We start from the raw sequence: 22,525 nt of genomic DNA on the forward strand, positions 1-22,525 counted from the left end.
TGCTTTCTTCTTGCCACAGAAAATTATATTATGATGAAATGACTATTGCATAAGTTCATTTGTGATACTTGGCAAATAAGTTCATTATCACCCCACAAATGAATCAAATGTATGCTGAATTCAGAGTTTCTTGTTATCTTACATCCTAGAATACTTCAAACCACAACTTGAGCTTTGTGGATAGAGCTGCTTGATTCATAGCCTGGGATGTCTTCAAATATTCCTATGATTTAGGTCAAGCACACATCCATGCATAGCTTTAAAACAGATTCAAACTGCTGGCAAACATTTTCCCTCAAGAGCAAATGGCTGCGTCATAAGAGGGGATATTTTGTTGACGGATGTGCGAAGGGATTTCCTTACTGTTAACAGAGAACACCCATGCCCCTCCCATCATGTTATTTTTATTAGATTAAAAATTTAAATCATGATAACCTTGTACGTTCACAAGCGCAAACAAGCGCCCCAGCTGCCACTCTTTTTTAGCCACGTTACTGACAGCTGGGTGTCTCATGACCCTCAGCGGAGATGGAGAACAGTCCAACAGGTACAATATGTTGGATGGGAATTAGAGTTTTTCCATTCGGCTGTCCTGCTGAAAGACAATATGTGTATTTATTCGCTCCGTGTGTGTGCGTGGGTGTGTGTGTGTGAGGTGCCGCAGCGGCAGCATCACAAACGGCCCTCAGCGTATCAGCTGACTCGCAGCCCTATGTGTTTGCTTGCTGTTAGAGTATTGATTTACTTTACTGTTCACAGTTTGCTCTCTCTCATATATACAAATAAATCTCCATTAACCCGAGACTGTTTGCACACGTTACCATTTGGGCATGGTACTCTTACAAACCCGTAATCACACTGCTATTTCTATGCTAGTAACTGCAAGTCTATTCATGCCGCTGACCTTTATGCTTTTGGCTCCAGCTCCTGCATATGGACAAACACAGCCAGAGCCAGGAAGTGATTCCTAGGCTACTTGGTGATCACTGTAGAGCCTTGGCCTCCTTGCACTAACAGAACTTATCTTTGTGTGGTGCCATCCTTTGTCGCCTATCTGCAAATTAGCCACAATAGATCGGGAAGAGCTTTCAAAGGCAGCATGCTGTGCAGCCTGCATCCACATAGGTTCACTCTCAGTGCAGATATAAGTATTTATACTTGGTGAGGTGAAAGGGCCATGCCTCTAATCTCTCTGTAATTGTCTGGGTGCGTCTGTATCAAGTCTCTGTCATAATGTTAGCACTGAGTTAAACAACATATAGTGTTTGCACTGTAGAACAAATGTATACATAATTGAGAATTTATAGAACACAGGATACTTGAGCAGCACCCATGAAGATAGCTCAGGAGAGATGGATACCTCTGAACTCAGTCCAGACCTTCAGTGATAAAGGTTACTAAAATCCAGCCAGCTACTATGTTGAAACACTTTGCAACAGCTGCTGCAATGCCAGACATTACTCACTGTATTTATGTGTGCTGATGTCACCCAACATGCCAACCTGTGTTCTCTGAATCAGAAAGCTGATGATCACCACCCATAGATTAGATTTTTTTTCACATTGAACGCACATTTGTTTTCACACGCGCTTCGCTTTTCAGCTTTGAAGGGGTTCAGTCTGTTTTTCTAACTCATCGTGCATCTCTTTCACGAGACAAGCCTCAAACTGGATGCAGCAAATCTGTATTTGTGAATGGCGCTCATGTTTTGCGTATGGATTGGACACAACTTTCCACTGAACACACCGCTCTCCACCACCCTCAGGGCAAAGTGGTTTCCAGAGCCGAAAAGAGCCCATAGCCATGGTTACTGTTACCATACAGAAGCAATCAGCAACAAGAGCTTTGATAGGAAACACTCAATTGAAAAATGCATAGCTTTTATAATAAACCTCTGCTCCACAATGTTTTCTGATGTAATTCTTACTTATTTCTGGATTTCATACCCCTGTGCAAGATTATTATAGATACGTTTTTTTTATTTTGTTGTTTTTGTTGAAGGTTTAACTCATTCCTATTCCACCGGATGAGGTTGGGTGTCCACATAAATGAATTAAACAAAACACCTTTAAATTATTACCATTAAAGCACACTTTCAGATGAATATAAGACTCAAAATATCCCTTTACAACCAAGCGGATGGATTTTGTATGCTTTCTTTTGTGTATGTTTGATAATTTGTGGAGATAAAACATCACACAGGTACTCAAGTTGTTATTTGATTACATACTCTCAAAATAAGTTCTATTTAACATTCTCTATTGGTTATGGTTTTGATGCATGTTTGGGTCAGTCAAGTGACATATGAGACATTATGACCCCTGAACAAACTGTGAGTGACCTGCTGTTGGTTGAAATTATTTATTTACTCAAATAAACACCTGTAGCAGACTATAAGTAGATTATGAAAAAAACATTTCATGGATTCTCAAAGTGTGGCACAGTGTCGCTGAGGTCAGTACTAATTAATAGTTGGTACAAAAGTATGAAATGAAGAAGAAGCCAATCAGAATCTATGAGATAGAAAAATTGTATCAAAGCTCTCACTCAACCATCTAAGGTAAAAGAACACATATCATTAAATAACATCAAAATTCAAACATTTTATATTAACAATTTACAAGAACTCTCCAGAAATATACATATAAAAATTTTAAAACAGGGGCTTGTCTAAAAAATGAAAGAGTGAGAAAAATAATAATCACTTGCTAATCTTACTAAATTCAAAAGTTGTTTCAAGAGTTTTATTATACTGTTACTTAATATATGGTTAAATATTAAATGATAGTGTAGAATAAAATCAGAGAAGAGTTTAGTTTTTTTTTATAGAACATGAATGAATCAGTGACTGACTACTAAACTAGCAAGCATCAGAATAAGCTGATCTAGTTAGTTTTTTCATGCTGTCAAAAAATAAAACCCATTCTTAATTTAATGCTAATTATTTGCGCGTATTCGCAGTGTACAGTTTGTTACAAGACTATGTTAATCACTTTCTTTTCAGCTCGCCTTTTAGCAAACTTTAGTCGCATCAAAATAAAGGTCAGTGAAATGTCAGGTAGGAATTGTGCCAAAGATGATCGTACAGTAACCGCTAACCCTCAGAAACAAGCAATTCAATACATATGCACACATACGCAACTGCGGACAGAAGCAGGGCAGGGGGCAAAGTGAATGCAATCATTCCCTCCTTACTTTAGCTTTAATTCACGCAGAACAAGATTAAAAGATCCAATCAGCAGTGACATTGAGCCAGGCACCCCATGGAACGGGACACCGGAAAGGCCTAATCATTCTGCGCCGCCACAGTGAGTCTCCCAAATCCCCTCTAGACGAAGCAGATGGTTGATATCATCTTCTTTCTTTTCCAGGTGAGATTATCTGCCAGGCTTCAAAGCGCACAAGTGAATATTTACATTCGGATGGCCCTCCTCCCCACAGGCAGATGTGGGTCACTGATGTTAAGACTCTTCAGAGACCTGACAGGAACAGAACTGGTCTGTGTTAACTGACATCAAGTAAATATCACATCCTCCAGCAAAGGGTCAAACCTCATGGGAAGGTAAAAGAAAGAATGCCACTCTACTAGTCTATTAATTAAAAAATACATCTAATTCTATGTTCTAATTTTATTAATGTGATAATTATTATTTTATTATAATTTTTATTGCTAATAAGAAAAAAAAGAGTTTCTATTAGTCTTTATTCTCCTCAGAATGTAATTTCTCCCCACAGGGAGATTATTCTTTGCTTCACAACACAATTTTCTCCCCTGTCCCGCTTGTCCTGAGATTACAGAGGTGGCTTATGCTTGGTTTAAGCATGTCTTGTTTTAAGCAGGTCTGCCATAAGGAAACAACAAAGCCACAGAAGTTTTAACATGTGACTTATGATTAGAAATTTAGCTGGGAAAAAGAGCTAAAAAAAATTAATAAATAAGGAAAATATTTCCCTTGTTCTATTATTTTGTCCATTAGGGTGTTATTGGGTCACAATCATTCAGTTACAACCAGAAGTAAAATGTGTTAAAAAAAAAACAGTTATTACATATATGTGCAACTGGGGAATTGGAAATTTGCCACAAATGTATGTTTCCAAATTAGAAAAGAAAGAAAATAAGATCCGGAGAGGTCTCACTTTCTTATGGGCACAATATTTAGCAACCGTTTGTGTAATAGAAGCCGTTTCTGCTCTAGTGGAGCGTTGAAAATAGGGCATCTTTTCAATCTTTGTCAGGAGTAAAGGGGTAACAGGAGAATGGCATTGTGCTTCTTAAGGACACCCTTAAAGTAAAAAGAGGGTTTGGTGTTACGCCTGAAGGTTCAGGTAGTCACTATTGTATTCTTCTCTGGTGACTTGCCTTGTCACTTACATCACCTTGGAAGGAAGCAAAGTAACCTGGTCAGCAAAAACCAACCTGGTCATATATAGATAAAGATAATTAAACAAGGAACAAGTATACACAGAAAATAGATCTCTAGACTTGCCGTGAATAAATTGAAAAACTATTAAAAGCCTTTGAACTATTTATATTCTGTTATCTTACCCCTAGGGGTGATTTATTGGGATATCAGGTGATAGAACAACACAAAGTAATATAGAACTGTGAAGTGGATGGAAACGATATACTCTGTAAAGTGTTGACTTTGTCGGTTTGATTGCAAATTCATAACACACTTTTCATATTTTTATTTGTACAAAAATATGTCAAAACATGCATACTTTTTGACACAATCATGCACTCCGATGTGATGTGTTTTCACTCCAAATTCCAACAGAATGCATAGAAGTTTGTAGTTGTAATACAACAACAACTCAAGAGGTATAACCACTTTTGGAAGGCTTTCGGTATTCAAGTGGAGCAGCTCACCATGAATGTGCATGTGATCCACGGTTCTGCCAGCTTGAGAGATTACTTTGAAACGGAGACGCAGCTCATATGACATTGTCATTTTCCCAGAAGCCTGGATTATTTCATGTCATTTAAACATTGGCAGACTTGGAAGTAATCTGGGCAAAAGTCAAACACTGAGCCAGGTCAATTTGAGGCACAAAACCTCATCCCATTCATGAGAGGATTATTTTGCTTTTCTAGTTTTAAAAAAAAAAACTGAAAAGGAAGTTCGGCATGATCACAATCACACCCTGGGGAATCTAAAAAAGCCCATGCAACAAGACCAGCAAGCTGGTTTATTGGTAAATCACAGGAGAGCAATGAATCTCCTTCAGTTTCTCCATCTTGAATTTTAATCCTCAGATGTTTATTAACACTGTTGTTAATAAATTTGAAAGTCAGCTTTAGACATGTTTGCCTATCTTTGTTTAATTTTCTGTTAGTTTTTGCATAATATTCTTACAACCTAAATTCAATTTCATCAATAATTTGAATGTAAACAAGTTTGGTTTCTAAACTGACGGAGCACTCTTATTGTCAAAATAATCCATGAGTGGGGCTGGACTAGTAGCTACAATTAACAGTTTGTCAGAGGTATAAATGATTACAAGACCTCATAAATTTTAAGACATCAGGAGGTTTAAAAATAAAACAACATCTCAGCAGTCTGATTCTTATTATGTACACCCCAATTGCTTTGAGTTAACAGGCAGAGACTTGCAGAAAAGCCTCCTTGGTGCACTCGCTGTCACAGGGGACACCCAGGTTTCCATGAGATCAGCTGGGATTTGAACACTTTGTCTTTCCTCTTGGATTCAACAGACACCATGTTTGCCTTCTCTTCTTTTTGTTTTCTTCCTAAAACTACGTCCTTTTTATGGATGGAGCTGAAAGTTGGTTGAATGAAGTAGTTATACTGGCCTTACTTCATGGCTGGTGATCCAACAGCTGGATACTTTTTCAATTGTAACATTGGTTCTAATGTGAGATATGTTTTTGTAGGTGCCTCAATCTTAAAAATTTGGAATTAGAAATTTTAATCTAAATGGGAAAAGTCTTTTTTTTTATTATCCTTTTCTGTGTGGGTTTGTACGTTTGTAGGCCTGTGTTGCAGCTGGCTGAGAACCTCTAGCACATTCCCCTGTGCAGTTCAGGAATATTCTTGTTGTTAAGGCGGTGTGAGCAAGCTTACACTTGCATGGCTGCTGACTACATCACATCGGGTTGAATCAATAACTGCTTGTCATGCTGGAGGTCATCAATTGAAACATGGAAACACATTTATGTAATCAGCCACACAGAAGTTGAGAGGTCAGGTTAAAAAGAAAAAACACAAAAACAAAAAAAAAACGTTCCTGTTTTTTATGACCGGTGGAAAAATTTCCTGTGTTAGATGAACAACTGAAATGAACTGCACTGAATGAATAATCAGTGATACTGTGGCTTGATTTGGATGGCGAGTGGACAGTCTGCAGTCAGAGGAGTTAACAGAGCAGCTTGGCTTGCTGCAGCTGTTCCACTTGTCGACATCAGCTTGCAGCACTTCTGCTCCAGAATGTGAAGATATTAACTTTCACCTTCTTTGGCTGTCACTGCGTTTTAAAATAGTGCAAATGATCTGAATCATGGAGTAAACAACACAGGCTTTCCTTGTATGCCATGTTGTGTGATTCTTCAGGTGGGATTTGTTTAGTTATGCTCTCTATTAGCGCTTCATACTGAATATGGCGGCTCATATTTTTGCATTTCTCATGACGAATCATAACTTGTATAAACAGAACAAGTGCTCTGCCTTCTTAATTTCACATCACTTTGTTATGTGTTAAGTGATCTCTTGTGTGCACTCGTTCACAAAATTGATCTGACACTAGAAAAAACAAACTGAATGCATTATGTCTCTATCGTTTTAACTGAATATCTACTTGCTTGTTTATAATAAGTACATTTGATACAAAATAATTTCTTTCACATTGTGTGACTGTTAAAAAGGACAGAGACAAAAGGAAAAGCAATAAAACCAAATGCTTACTTACTGTTTCTGTTGGTGCTCAAACGAGTGTTAGCATTGCAGCACAGCTTACTGCCACAGGAATGTAGAAAGGCAGAGGTTTTATACCCCTATAAGCCATTTGTTCAAAGGTTGTAATTGTCCCTGCTGTAAAGTTTTTAAACAATCGCTACTGTAACAATATATTTAAAAAAACAAAACAAAAAAAACCTACAACAAGGAGTCACATGTTACTGCAGTGATGTAAAATTTTAAGACAATGAAAAACTGAAACAAAACAAATTTCCATGCTAGAATACGCATAGCTAGTATATAATAACAGCCTAGATTATTCCATAGGGATGTCCTATCACATTCATAAAAAACATTATGTTATCAGTGTCACAGTCCAATAGATGCAATCAGACAAATGTATGATTCTCATAGCATCTATTTTTTTTCAAAAGAGGGTACCTTCTTGTGTTTTGAGGACTTAATGTTAGTACTATAACAAAACTTTACACTCCACACCAAAGTAACGTAACAATGACTTGTAATGATATTAATAGTTCGAAGATTCGCCTGATGTATTTTTATAGTAGCGTAAAGCTTTTGGCTCCCCTGTGACCGAAGACAGCAGTAGTAAGTGAGTGCTGAACTTGAGGACAAAACAATCTCAATTCACCTCCTTCAAATTCAAAGTTGAATAAATGTTGTTAAATAAGAAACTGTATAATATACACCCACCACCAAACACTAAAAAAATACAAAACATAACTTGAAAGTACCAACAGAATAACAATGTGAGTAACATAATACATGTTTTTTTATATTCTATCTATAAGTAAACCCAGTTCAAATATTAATCTGTGCGCTGCCAAATCATACATCTAATCCTTCCCACCAACGAGTTTGAGAAGCTAAAGCTAAAACCTGCCTTGCAGTGTCTATCTAATTTTAGTCCCATAGACTTTACCAACATATTTTATATAACTTCCACATCCTACACAATGTCCTCTAAAACGCCTTCATTTTTATCAAGGATGTATTTATAGGATAGTATTGTCACCCAGACCTTTGAATTCATGGAGCACAGATGACGCTTTAGGGCTTTTAATAGAGGGGAAGACTTTTTACATTACACATTATATAAGAGCACAATAACGTATGTTCTAATACTCTTTACTCTGCACCGCCTGAGGGGATTTAATAAATTATTCTTAAATTTACTGCTTATTTATTAAATAGTGGTTTGCTTGACATTACGTTCAGAAGAACAACTCACATGAAATATTTCTAAGTTACCTGAGCAACAAAGTTAATTCCTTTTTGTCAGAACCACCCTATAAGGTGCTTCTGACATAATGTCTTGTTCCTGTCTTGTATTTTGTGAAATGATTTGATGTGTTTCAGCCATAATGAAGCTAGTTAGAGATAGTCACCCTGTTTTGTCTTCCTAATGTCACGTCAAATTATCCCTCACCATGCCGTCCCTTTCAGACTGAGACTCATGATGCAATAGAAGCTCACACAGTACAGCATGTTGCATAAGGTCATGTTACCCTGAAGCTACAGCATATTCTGTCCATAAAGAGTTATTTCACTCTGCTCAGTTAAACGGAGTCTTGCTAAGTCTTCGCCCCAGGCTAGCCCTGCGTCATGCATGTGGGAAACAAAAATATGCAAGTTTGTCTGTGTCTTGTCAGTCTGGGACCTGAGGCAAAGAGATGGATGCATTCTTGTCAAGGAATAGGAAGACAGGTGGTTATAGTTTCAGGGAACTTTGTCCCCATTTTCCCTCTCATAATCCATTGTACTAATTTTATTGGGCTTAAGGGTTGGTTGGCAAAATGCGTAAACTACATTTCCACGCCTAATACAAGTCAGAAGGTCGTGAGATCTGGCAAGAAATTGAGGAAGCATTTCTTAAGTGGAGTGCACATTCATGCTAGGTTTTGCTCGCACACTTCTATCAAACTCTTGGTCCCCTGGGCCAACAGCAAAAGTTCCCAAACTTCACTTTGGGCAGAAACTAGGCTCAAGGCCAATCTTCCGTGCTTGCTTGTTTGCGAACCCAGTTAGTTTAAGAAATAATATATTTAATCAACTCTGACTCGTGCCCTTATTTTCTTAAATGCCATTTAACAGTCAAAAACTATAAATTATTTCTGTATCAGAGCCCATATTCAGCTGAGTTGCTAATCTACAACTTGTGGTGCTTTTCCCTTCACACGACAATCTTTTGAGGAAACATTATGTAAGCTCTCAAACATAAAAGGCCTTCTTTTTGAAAAGTAATGCATTTGGTTTGGGTGAGAATCTGCTCGACTGCACAACACCGAGCCACTAAATGTATTCTTCTGCCATTGAGTTTCCTCATTCATGAATAAGGTCATCGGACTTTGACAAACACGCAGAGCACTGTCTGCTGCAGCTGAGCTTTTGTTAGCCTGCGCTGTTAACTTTCACTTAAAAAATAAGAAATAATAGCAAGACTGAAATAGCCATCTAAGTGAGTTCATTCATTGTACGCCCCGAAGAGCAACAAGCCACCAAGAAGTGTGCATCGACTTCTGCGGACTTACATAAGAACGTTTATATAAACGGCAACAATAACCGGTGTGGACACTTGGAAATATGCAACATATGTAGTTTTCACAGTAAAATAGAGCTTGACAGTTTAAAACTTTCACCTATTTTACCCTCAAATATAACTGGACTCCACCTCGGGGGCCTCTGGGTCAGGTGAGATGAATAAGATAAGTTCATTCTTATGGATGAACCAATTTTTTCTTTGATCTGACAGAAACCCTTTAAACTTTATTTTATCAATTTGGTCATCAAACATCTGATCTCAAATATGTTGTGGTTTGAAAGTTCTAAGCTCAAAATTGTAATTGTATTTCAGTATTTTGGGGAAAATGAATGAGTACTACTGAAGGAAAGTTTTAAGTTGTATTCTACATATCTGTATTGGCAAACAAGACACTTTTATTTTAAATGCCACTTTAATCTTTTTCAAAAACATAATTTTGCAAAAAAAAAATGAAAAAAACAAAACAAAACTGAGGGTATACTTGAATTCCCTGCGAGAAAAGCAGAAATGATGACGGTTACTGTCAGCTTTACTGAACAATAAAGCCTTTATTTTTTTTTGTCTTTCCATAGTTCAAGTTTGTCAGTGCCACCCAGTGAAAAGGTGGCAAACAGAGTGAAGGAGTAAGAGGTAGAGCAAGTGTTCCATTCTTACTGTGATCAGCGTAAAAAAAAAAAAAAAAAAGATTTTTATACATAAAGGGATTGGCCATTTAAAGGCCAACTGGAAAGGGATTAGAAGGGGAGTTAAAGAACAGCAGCTTCCAAAGTGTTGCTAGCTTTCCCTTACACTTAAAACAGATGGATGAAGCACAGACCGCTGTTGTCCTTTCACTGGTTTCTGAAGATTCGGAGAAGCAAAACTGCCTTTGCATAGTATGTATGGTCTGACAGAAATAAATACCTTCCAAACAAGGTAGTCTCTGCATACTGTAGAAGAAAACACAGAAAACCTGAGCAGAGGAGTGTGACAGCACATCAGTCCTAAAAGGTGTATATTTAGCTGGCCATACGAGTACGGTCTATGTGTGTATCTATCACACTGCATTCAAATACCAAAGACTACGATTCAGCTACACTGTGACAAATTTGGACAGTTACATTAAAAAAAGGTAATGATATTTACATCTTCAGCATATAAATTACTTCCCTAACACACCGTCTCTGTAAGGCATAATAAGCTCTTTGAAACAACCAACACAAAAACACATAAATGCCTCTTCCAAAAAGACTACAGATTTCAAAATATGGGCACGGGCAGAGCAAACTTTGAAATATTGATGAAGTAAAATCCAAACCAGAACAAGTAAAAACAAAATAAAAACTAATAATGCATTTTTTTTCATTAGAACAACTTGCAAAATGGCACATAGAAAGAGATAAAGCTTTAAGCTTGATTATGCAAACCCTGAATACTTCCAGGTAGTAACAATCACAACACTGGAGCTGACTCTTTGATAGTCGAGAAAGACGAAGAATACAGAGTGGTCACAGCCTCTGATAGAAGTTGATATGGGATGCTTTACATTCACACCATCGGGTGCTCCAGGAATGACTCGGCCTGCCCAGAAGGTGACCCTCTGACATTTTTATTCAGTTTTTACTCAGCCACAGAGCCTCCCACTGGCTGCAGCCCTTGCTCTGACTAATCACATCATGGCAGAAGTGGATCAGACAAGGTAGGGTCGAGTCCCGTAGTATTCACACTTGTCAATCACAAAGAGTATTAAAAAAAATACAATCTGTATTATGAGGAAGAAAAACAAATACGCAAATACAGCTTTCAGCGCACAGCAACATACACGTTAACTGTTGGTTTTGCATATGAAATTCATCAACAACATTTCACAAACATATAATGGGCTGGCTCTGTCATTCTGAAAAGAGAGATGGAGGGTGGGGGCAAATAAAAAACAGGATTAAAACAGCTAATTTGATTAAGTTCATATTTTGTCAGGTGGGAGAGCTGCCCACACAGGAAGCCTAGAGGAGTGAATGGAGCCTCTCCAGTTGACCGTAAAAGTTCACGTTGCCACTGCTCTCCCTGTCCAGAGCTGCTGTCAAGTCTTTGAGTTACCCTCTCATTCTGTGGGTGAACGAGAGTCCATCATTCCAGTGAGGTTTTTTTTTTCTTTTTTACTTATTTTTTTTAAAAAAAGGAGCAGGTGGGGCCATTGGTTCTCCTGATGACAGGTCCCGTCCAGGTTGACGGGGTGGAGCCTGGAGTGAGCCCATCAATCATCCAGGATGACCTTGACGAAGCTGGCCACATCTGTCTCTTTAGCGTCATGGAGGGTGAAAAACGGGTGTTTCTGTAGAAGAATAAAGGGTTAAGAAATGAGGGAGGACTTAATGTTTTATTTTGCTGACAGACACTGTGAAATACAAACATCTTCTTGGTGGGTTAATGGGAAAAGTCTGACCTCTTGTGAGCAAAAACAAGAAAGACATTGAAGATCAGATAGTAACTGTTCTGTATTTATAGTGAGCGAAATAAAAATATACCAACCATTAATTCTGTGTAAGCTGGTCTTTCATTTGGCTTCTTGCTTAAGCTGAAAGACACAGGAAAATTATTTTCAAACAGTAAAATATAACAATTTATTTGCATATTATGATTTTAATGAGAAACATCTTTAAAACAGAGATACAAATAAATAAGTGCTGTAACTTGAATTTCTTCAATTTATCACAGAGCAAACACTGACCCCTGCTGGGCTTCTGAGTCTTTACGTTCTCTATTAAACTACAAAAGAGAAAAGAGTGGTCACGACTGCCGGCGTGAAGCTCACCACTGCGAGATGAAGTCTACAAACTCAGGGGAGAAGCGGTCTGCAGGCAGCTGTGGAGACGGCTCATCCACCACCTGCTTGAGCTGCTGGAACGGCGTGCCCCATGAGTCGTAGGGGAATTTTAAAATGGCCAGCTCAATCTGGGAAATGGAGGCAAGAAGAAATCTGCTTTAAGTTTCTGGTGAATTTCAGGGCTGTATGACATGCTTTAAAGTCAAGTTTTTTTGTGAATGAGTCAATAATGGTTATTGGAATCCGAGACCAAAACTATTTCAGGTGATTTAAGACTAAATATTTCTGGTCAATGTCACTTTATTTGTCTTTGTGTATATTAAGTTAATATGTTTTATGCGTTTTGAATTGGTTAAGCAAGGGTTTTTGCATATTTACAGAGAATTAGAAATATTAACACAAGTCTTAAAGCAGCCCAAAAGATTTGCTTTATATAGCAAATAGGATAGAAGTCATCAAAAAATGTCAAAGCAGGAGTCATATCAAACTGTAAGCCATGTATTAAGGACAGCCAAAAAATAAGCATGGAGAGCTTTGTGCAGCATAATGTCTAGCTAAAGTATTCATACTATTAAAAAAGTGTCAGTATTTTAATGGAATTTTATGTCACAAGTTGACCCAAAGTAGCAGACAATTGTGTCTGAAAGTTAAAATACACATAGTTTTCACAAATGAAAATCTGAAAAGCATGGAGTACATTTGTATGTATTCCCATTTCATGAGATACTCTTTGTTACAGGTGCAGAAGACCAAGGTTAAGGATAAAGATGTAGAAAAGTCTGAAGTAGAACTATGTTATGCAACAATACCTCCAGCTTTCATTTTCATTTCTATACTGAAAAGAAAAAATAACGGCACAATTTTAAATCTACCAACATATGTCCATTCACGTAAACTAATAGGCTGGGTATGGAGCGGATGAAAGTAAGAAGCTGCCAAGAAGCCCATGGTAACTGATGGAGCTACAGAGACGGATCTGCTGGAGTAATCAGTTGCTGTGAAAAGTATTAGACATGCACTTCACAAATCAAGAATTTGTGGAAAAGTGGTAAGAATAAGACTAATTTGGAAAGAAAACTATAAGAAGTCCCATTTACAGTTTGCCACAAGTCATGACTAGATGTGCAAAGCTGGTGAAGTTGCGTCCCAAAAGATGTGCAGTGAAAGATAGCTCTACAGTTTATTGACTAAAGGGGGATAAATATTTTATTAAAAAATATACATATATTTTTTTCTTCTAGTTTTCAGATATGTGATGGTTTATATTGGTATATTACAAAAAAAACGTTTGTGGTTGTAATATGACAAACTATAAAAAAAAACGTCAAATGGCATGTGCACATTTTCAAGGCACTATTTATTATAACATACTAAGCAATATATTTTGAGAGCAATATTATATATATATATATATATATATATATATATATATAAACATTTGGTTTATATTGTATCACAATGATACCTACTGAATGTAATTAGATGAGGTTTTTCAAAGCTTGAAAACTCACCATGGTGATGCCCAGACTCCAGATGTCTGACTTGACACTGTAGCCCTGCTGGTTGAGGTCAGGGTTGATCCTCTCAGGCTGAAAATATAGCAAAAATATATATTTTTTTCCTAATATTGAAGCTACTTTTGTATTTTGATATGAATTACACAATTACAGTAATACATTTTAACAATTTATCATTGAGGAAGTATTGGAACACTAGACCAATAGGTGATCTCTAATTCATTCCTACTCCTCAACCCCCTCCATCTCTTACCGCCATGTAGGGCTTGCAGCCTGCGTCCATTGTTTTGGCCACAGAATCCACCAGGTGGCCACTGATGCCAAAGTCGCACATTTTCACTTGGCCCTGAGTGTTGATCAGGACGTTGGAGGGCTTCACATCTGGAAGCAGATGTTGAGAACATAAGAAAGTTGACAATTGATGGAGCATGTCGGAGCTGTAAACTGTCATCGTTGAGTCAGATCTTCATTTTACTTACCTCTGTGAATCACCGAGAGGTTATGGTGCAGATGCTCTAATGCCTTGACAATCTGTGGAGCAATTTTATAAAAGAAAATGTTGAGATTTATGCTACTTTTGTGAAGCATATTTATTCAGGTGGAATGGGGTTTTGAAGGGACAAACATACTGCTACTGTGATCTTGCCCAAGATGTCTTCGGGAATTGTTTGGCCTTTTTGAAAAACCTTTTTATAGAACTTATCCAAAGACGTGTCCATCAATTCCATGCAGATCCAAACATCTCCCTAAAAAATATTCAAGTTGATAAACTTCTATTACCAAACATTCTTGGAATACTTACTTAATATTTGGTAATAGGTGTTACCTCTCTAAAAAGGGCACCGTAAAAGGTCACAGTATAGAAGCAGTCCACTGTTCTCATGGAAATGTCCAGGTCCATCAGAAGCCTCTTCTGCTCTAGAGTATTAACTGTGGCACGAATCCTCTGAGGACACAAGCAGCACAAACTTTCTACAAGATTTCAAAACCAGCATTTATTGCTCTACATTAGCACATCCAAGTGTTTACAACCTGAAATCTGATGATTTGTGGTGTTTCAAAAGCAAGTAAATAAAAGGAAAATAAATTGAGCAGCTTCCGTGTCTACCTTGACTGCCATGATCACACCACTGGGGACGTGTTTCATCTTGTCCACCACTCCGTAGGCGCCCCTTCCCAGCTCCTCAATCTGCTCCAAGTCATCTGCTTCGACCACAAAGTTCTATATGGAGGAGTCAGCACAATGTTACAATGCCACATGTTCAACACAGAAAGCATACAAAAGAGAAGGACGTTAGAAAATGCAGCTTTACCTGATCTCCAATTGTGACACAAGCTCTAGAGTCAAGGTCTCGAGGGGGCCTGCAGACAGAAAACGGCAAAATATGAAATAAAGTAGTGACTACCTGCTGCTTCCAACCATGTCAAATTTGAGAACTAAACGGTGTTTTGCAAAAGTATTAGCCCCCTTTGCACAAAATAAGAAATATTTGCAGTTCAACACCTTTTTCTTATCCCTATGTTCTTTGATAGAAAGCCTAAAGTATGTCCATAAACACAGATTTTGATTCACACCACTCCAATGTGGCTTTGACTGCACAGTCAGAATCCCGGACTTGCTAGGACATCCAATAAAATTGCATTTATCACGTTTATTGGACGTGTCTTGGTAAATCCGCAGTTTTACCGTAATCTCTCCATTTTCAGACAAAGGGTCAAACAGAACTGTTGAGCTTTTCTGCAGTTCTGGTGTTGCTGGTGTAAAGAAAAGGGCCTTACGCTGTAGCCTGAGGAGGCTGTGGTGAAAATGCATCTTTGGGCAGCTTCGGCCCCGGATTCTTCTTCCTACCTTAAAAAGACACAAAAAGTAAAGGAAACATTATAATCTCAGCTCTAACATAAATGTTTAATAATTAACCAAGCCAATAGAAGCATCTCCCACAAGCTGGCTATTTACAAAGGCTGGATAACTAATAAAAAAGCTTCTCAAACCTTTTATTTACAAAGCCTTAAACACCACATCACTGCAAACTGATTTTTTTTTCACTCAATAGAATGAGTCTTAAATAAAAATGTTGGTAGTGTTGGTATTTATCTCAAAATACCTTACAGGTATCAAGGTATATTGTCAGTTATGTTCATGTTACTCTCCAAAAAGCAGAACAGGAAAAAGATATTAAATGTTGCAGCAACAAGAAAAGAATCAAAAACAAGTGTTTGTTGTTTTTTTTTTGTCATGTGCCAAAATATAAAACAATGAATATTATTACATTGCCTAGCAGTGTTGCATTTTTTCACTTTATGAAAACAATTACAGTTTTTTTTTTTTTTTTTTTTTATCAAACTGCAATGGTAGAGCTTAGAACCAGGCAGTGCCTTGGTCACTTATCCACACTAACTTAACCAGAAACAATGTCACTATATTCTTTAGGAGTTCTTCTAACTAAAGTCATAATTAACTAGCATCACAAGTTATCTTACATAAACTGTTCATTGGAATTGATGTGCTCTCATACCTAAAAGGAAAGTTACAGTCAACTTTTTTGTGAAGTAAAAGACAGGTAGGTGAAAAGGAACCATGCCTTCCTCTCTTACAAGTTTTTCTTTTTATTCAAGTAAAAAAAGTCATTCTGCTTTGTTTTTCCTTCAATATATATTGTATATTGTGAAACAATATATATGTTTCACAATAATATATTGTGAAACATATATTATTGTTTCACAATAATATATGTTTGTTAAGCACTGTAAGTTAATGTGAGCGGCTTTGAGACTTTCCTGTGCAATGAGTGATAGCAATCCACTCATAAACACCGTTTACCAGAAGCCTGTGGGACTTCCCAAAAGTGAATGCGAGTCTCTGCCAGGATGACACAGCTACTCAGCCTACAGGCAGCTTGTCAGAAAGAATGCCTCAAGTTTCCTTGACAGTAATTATCTGTTTAGTGTGCTTGTTGCAATCACAATAGGGAAATCTGAACAGATTGCAACATTTTAAACACAAACAGATTAAAAAAAATAATAAAAAATTAAATTAGGCTTAGTGCTACAAACACTCTTGATAAGAGTGTGCATTTCTTCTCAGTGTGCAAGTATGAAGCTTTACATTTAGAAAGTGCCGTCTAAAGTTAAACTAATGCACAACTGTAATTGTGATTATTGTAGGACTGCATTTCCCATTGACTAAGTGACAGCACATTGCTTTGCTTTGGAGGAAGTATGTGTGGGTGAACCCCTGCTTACTACAATAAGCTGGAAGGGAAGTGATTTTTTTTTTTCCTTTCACAGATTCTAGATATCTCAGACCACCAATGAAACCTAGACACATCCGTTTTGTGTTGGAAGCCTAAAATAAGCACACGGTGTCCGGACAGACTACGGTAAGTTTCATTTCGAAGAGAGAGAGAGTGTTATTTACTCACACATGCTTAGGCAAAAATAGATTTTACATTTCCTCTGTGTGGGATTAAAGCAAGAGCAGTCAAAGGCTCCAGAAGACCTGAACAACAAACAGACTTTTGCACATGCAATTCAAAATTAAAATACTATGAAAATATGACGAGGATTTTGACAACTTTTTGCCACAAAACTACTAAATGTTTCAATGCATTTACTATAAACTCTAAATACTTGCCTACTGTAAAATATTAATGGCCTAGAAATAGTATCTCTTCTAAGGCAGCAACCTCAGCACCTGGTGTGTCGAGAAAACAGTCAGCCGAAGCTGTGGATATGGATATGACTAACAGCCGATTCAAATGAACATCCGCTCAAAACACAACTATCAGGACCCTTTTGGGGAAAATTATGTCACTTCACTTGGCTTGCATGCAGTCCTACAGGGGCAAACTGAGGCCAAGCTCACTGCAGCTTTGTGCTGGAAGAACTCAGCTCTCTGAAACCGAGCCAAAGAGTTCAAGATGCTCCAATCAAGCATCTTGAGTTCAGATCTGACTCAAATCTCTGGATTAAAAAATTTGACAAGTGCTTTTAGTATTGGTGTTGTTGAGTGAGTATCAGCAGCTTGTAGACGATCCAAAGACAGCAGCTTTTCTGCAACAAGCTCCAACTGTATGCTTGAATTGTAAGCCAGCTGACAAAAGAAATTGGCAATAGCTGTATTGTTTATTGTTAATGTGGTGGGAGGGGTGAGATACTGATATGAGAATTTGTAGAATTGTTATCTTGGATGTCCAAAATATTTTTCCACAGTTAGTCTGTTACTCATCAATGATGCATTTACAATTAGAAATTTGACCGAATGCAATTATTGGATGCTGTTCAGCAGCACAGTTGCAGCACTGAGTGCAACTGTTAGAGTAAGATGCCTGTGCTGGTAATGGAAATGTTTTATTTTTAGAGTAGAATTTTGACTATGTGGGGTTTTAGGTGAATGCAGTTGCAAATTTATAGCCAAAATGCAGAGATGTTTTTTAATAATTTTGAAACGGTCAGTTTAATCATATTCACAAATACCTAGGATGCTTTGAATAAATCTGCAGACCACATTGTTCTTTCCTGCTGTTAACTGTATCGCAGAGATTTTGGATGAAGGCCAAAAATTAAAACAGCAAAAAAATCTATAAAAAAAAATGACCTTCAGAAATACAGAGCAATGCTACCTAAAGGATTTCTGCAAGTTTCAGTCAGTTAAATTAAGATTTCTTTAAGATTGTATGATCATCAACATCTAAATTTAAGACAGACAACGATTATAAAAAAAATATAATTTAAAGTTAATTAACCTACGGTAATAATTTATTGTACTCATGGTTAATATGTAATGTTAGAGGGCACGACAAGAGACAGTTTCAGGGTCTGAACTCATGCTAGGGTTTACAGAGAAGGGTGAATTTCCAGTGGGCAAGAGGCAGGGTGTGCCCTGGAGAGGTCACCAGTCAGGGCAATGCTCATACGCACAACAACCAACCAATCACACACCAACTCAAACCTAACGGCAATTTGATGGGACCACAAAATCCCATATGAATGTTTTTGGACTGTGGGAGGAAGACAAAGACCTAGAACAACCCATACATGTATGAAGAAAACGGGCAAACTCCATGCAAAAAGGCCCTGACAGATTCATCATGCAGCCCAAATGAATATTAATACTTTTGACACTTTTCTTTCCTCACCATTACAAGTTATCCTTGCTACAATACTAGAGTTTTAGCTTTTCAGCACTGGTGAAGACATTTTTGTCAGTTAGTCCATCAGGCTGGTCAAATTAAAAATACGCAAAGTATGAAATATATATAGATTTATTATTCACTGAAAATTCCAAGATTTTATTTCTTGTAAGCCTCATGACTATGGCTTGAATGTGTAAAAACTCACAGGTACGTACAGTAGGTTTCAGTCATTGACAGAAGATAGTCATTGACACCCTCCTCAAGGAGGATAAGCCACAAATAGTCATTGATGAAGAAGTTGTTTTTTTTATAGACTTGTGTGTCAAAACATATTCTTAAAAACCACATTCATTTTGCAAGAAAATGTGTGATTGAAACGGTGCACCACCAAAAGGGATAAAAACAAACTTCAGATAATTATTTAGTAAAATTCATTCAGACATTTGAGGGAGGAGAGGACTGAGACCAGAGCCAGCGCTTTAAGAGATCCTATAAATAGACAAATCCTTCACATGGCTACAAATGTAGCATCAGTTGTGTCAAGCTAGTCCTGAACCACAGATGTCAGAAACCTCTAATCCCAGCTAAAGAGACAAACAACTGGACTGTTGTTCAGTTGGCTAAAGCCCTCTTTTCTGCATAAAGTACAATTTGAATTTCATTTGGAAATACGGAGGAATTGTGGAAAGGCACGGAATTCACATTGGTTAAAGTCCAGTGTAAAGTTTAAACAGTACTCCACAATTTTTAGGGTGCAATGACATCTGCTGGTGTTGGTCCACTGATTATGTCCATGCCACGCTGCATTGATGCAGTAATACATGCAAAAGGAGCTCTGAAGTAGGATATGGTTGTTCAGTGATTGTGGAGCTCCAGATGCAAGTAGATAGCACTAAAAGTACAACATGAAATGTTAACCACCATATGGCACAGAAAGTTTTGTATGCAGCTCTACTTTTGGTATTAAAACAGACACAAGGGAGGATTTGCTTTTCAAGATCTTTTTGTCTTCACTACAAGTCCTCTCACCCAGCAGCTAATGTAAAGGAAGTAAACAATTAGCAAGATGTTGCTGAATTTGTCTGGTTTGTCTGCTTGTCTTGTTACTAGTTTATCACATGTATTGGACAGCAGGCATTGCAACAATCTATTTTTGGCAGGGCAGCAAAAAAAAAAAAAAAAAAAAACAAACAAAAAAAAACAACAACAGTTCACCTCACTTTTTTCAGGCATCGGCCCAGAAAACACTAAGATGCTCTCTGTACTTCATATGTAAATGCAACAACTTGTCCAATTCCTCCTCTCCTGAAGGTTTCAGAATTATCTTACTATTGTTACTGTATCAGAAATGTAATTCATTAGCTTTTTTTAATACTTGTAAAATACTTAAGAGGTTTGCTTTTGAATGTTCCATCAAAGCTTTGAAATGACCTTTTCATTTAGTTAAATTAAAAAGTCATTGAGATACTCATGGTCAGTATTATGACTTATGAGCAGTATCGCATCTGCTCATAAAAAAGAATGAATGCTGGGTGCATTGTGTGCTCAGGCTGCAGATTGTAATTTATACCTGACAGGTATGTAATGCAAAAGACAATGAGTGCACTGGTAAGAGTGACACACGAATGACTACAACTACTGTTGTGCTTATCAAGTTTGTTTTTTGTTTTTTATTAAGTGATATATATTTGCTATATTGTCCACCGTAACCTGAGCCTAAATACCATTCCCATCGGGTCTCATGCTAACACTGAATAGGAACAGGCCAGTCTCTACTCACCAGATACAATGGTCGTATGACATCAGCAACAGCTGTGGTAAGTTGATCAAGCAACTCAACACATGACAGAAAATAATCATTTTCCAAAAAAAGGGATCTGAGTAACAGCAGTTCCTTGCAGGATGTGGGTGGGGATGTATAAAAAAAAAAACAACAAAAAAAAAAACAGCTGACTTATAATTTTTTGAAATTCTCAGTAAATATAGGGAGTTGTATGGAAAAAAAGCATGCATTCTTCTGAATTTACTAAATGCTCAGTGGGAAATACCCGAAATACATACGTAATGTGAGCAAGAATTTCTGGATTGTACATGGGATCAAAGTGTCAATAGCTGTGAGGCGAGTCACCATCAGGAAGCACTAGCCTTAGAGCAGGTCCATATACAGACAGTGATGACTCATGCGCAGATAATCTTCCACACACCCTATCAGGACTGTTCGGGAGAACCCAATCTCTAAGCATGCCTCAGCACTAACAGATCTCAAGACTCTAAAAGAAAAAAAAAGTCTGAATGAAACTAAACACTCATAAACACGCAGAAAATGCACAGTAAAGACAGCAGCAGAACCTGTGTGACGGTCAGAGTGCTTGCAGCCAGTCAACTATCAACAAGTAGGGAAACAGCGCTTGGTATTGTTGCTGCAAGTCTAAACCTGCCACCGCAGGCCGGGCGCTTTGACTGCCTGAGCGGCGCCCAGCGCGTGCAGCCCACCATGGTAACGCTGCTATGATTGTGTAACAACACGAGCGCTGAACTTGAAATGTAAATTGACATCATTACAATCACGCTATGTGTGACGCAGAGGAAGAACCTTGATTCTTTTTCCAAGGAGTGGTTTCTTTCTTTTTTGTTTGTTTGTTTTTTTCTCATTGATTCCAGATTACCGTGAATGTAAAAATAAAATAAAATAAATAAATAAAATAAAGTTGCTCCTTCATAAACACGAGGCTAAAATATACGTACGCCGAACACAATGTGTGCAAAAAAAAAGCACAAAAACACCTGTGGTCCTATTAAGCATCAAAGAGAGAGCGTAGTGATTTCCAGCTACATTTCCTTCACATTTAAAGTTGAACAAAAAAACACTCTATGATATTTAGCTAACTTCAACAGAGCAACTTTAGCCACACAAATAATAAAACTATCCATTAACAAGTCAGGGACAGCAAAAATGGGTAACATTTAGCTGCAGAGTATCTGAAGACTTTGTGTACTGATTAAAAAAAAGAAAGCAGGAAAGACATGTTGGCTAGCTAGCCTTCCACCTGGCAAGGTTACATTACACAAAGCTAGCTAAAGTTCTTCCTCCCCTTCCAGCAAGGCGGTGGAGAAAAATATGCGCAGCTGCTTGCAAAACAATAAAAAAAGATCCTTACCTGCTTTAGATAGAGACATTTCCCTTTGCTTTGATGAGGGGGAAGGGAAGCACAAAGACTTTTGCCTTTTTTTCTACTCCCTCCCTCCCTGCATCTACTCTTGTACCCGCTCAGGAACGCTGCTTCGCGGGTGCAAAGATCTAGCAGCGATTAAAAAAAAGTAGGCAATTTGCCTTAGTGCAAGTCTAGTGCGCCAATAACCTGCTCAAAGAACGACTAGCAGCAAGGTGCACAACTTTAAACTTTGAAAAAGGTGAGCAGTTCGACTTAGTTTGCTAACAAAACCTTCGCCGGGGTGGCCAAAGTCTGACAGCTGAGGGTTCCAGCGACGTGATGACGTCTTTCCTGTCAGGTGCTACGCCTCATGGGAGGTGCAGTTTCCGTGCTGTAAAATGACCAACCTCAAGCTTTGAAACTCGAGGGTGAATATGAAAC

The 22,525-nt window shown here is 37.8% G+C and overlaps 1 protein-coding gene across 1 annotated transcript; it reads right to left on the bottom strand.

The window, feature by feature from the left end:
* Positions 1 to 10,782: 10,782 nt before the first annotated feature.
* LOC122821663 (dual specificity mitogen-activated protein kinase kinase 6-like) lies at positions 10,783 to 22,494 on the bottom strand. Its single transcript, XM_044099774.1, has 12 exons — positions 22,091 to 22,494; positions 15,577 to 15,646; positions 15,111 to 15,159; positions 14,906 to 15,019; positions 14,624 to 14,743; positions 14,427 to 14,543; positions 14,277 to 14,328; positions 14,051 to 14,178; positions 13,792 to 13,869; positions 12,269 to 12,408; positions 11,986 to 12,031; positions 10,783 to 11,788 (listed from the first exon to the last, which is right to left on the bottom strand). The coding sequence occupies exons 1-12, from the start codon at positions 22,107 to 22,109 to the stop codon at positions 11,711 to 11,713; spliced, it is 1,011 nt and encodes a 336-aa protein (XP_043955709.1). The 5' UTR covers positions 22,110 to 22,494; the 3' UTR covers positions 10,783 to 11,710.
* Between the last annotated feature and the right edge of the window lie 31 nt (positions 22,495 to 22,525).

This window comes from Gambusia affinis, linkage group LG19, assembly GCF_019740435.1.
Source record: "Gambusia affinis linkage group LG19, SWU_Gaff_1.0, whole genome shotgun sequence".
Taxonomy (NCBI): domain Eukaryota; kingdom Metazoa; phylum Chordata; class Actinopteri; order Cyprinodontiformes; family Poeciliidae; genus Gambusia; species Gambusia affinis.

Coding starts and splice junctions, on each gene's coding strand:
- LOC122821663 (XM_044099774.1), bottom strand. Junction 14,744..14,905: donor GTGTGATCATGGCAGTCAAG/GTAGACACGGAA, acceptor TTGTGTCCTCAG/AGGATTCGTGCCACAGTTAA. Junction 11,789..11,985: donor CAGCTTACACAGAATTAATG/GTTGGTATATTT, acceptor ATTCTTCTACAG/AAACACCCGTTTTTCACCCT.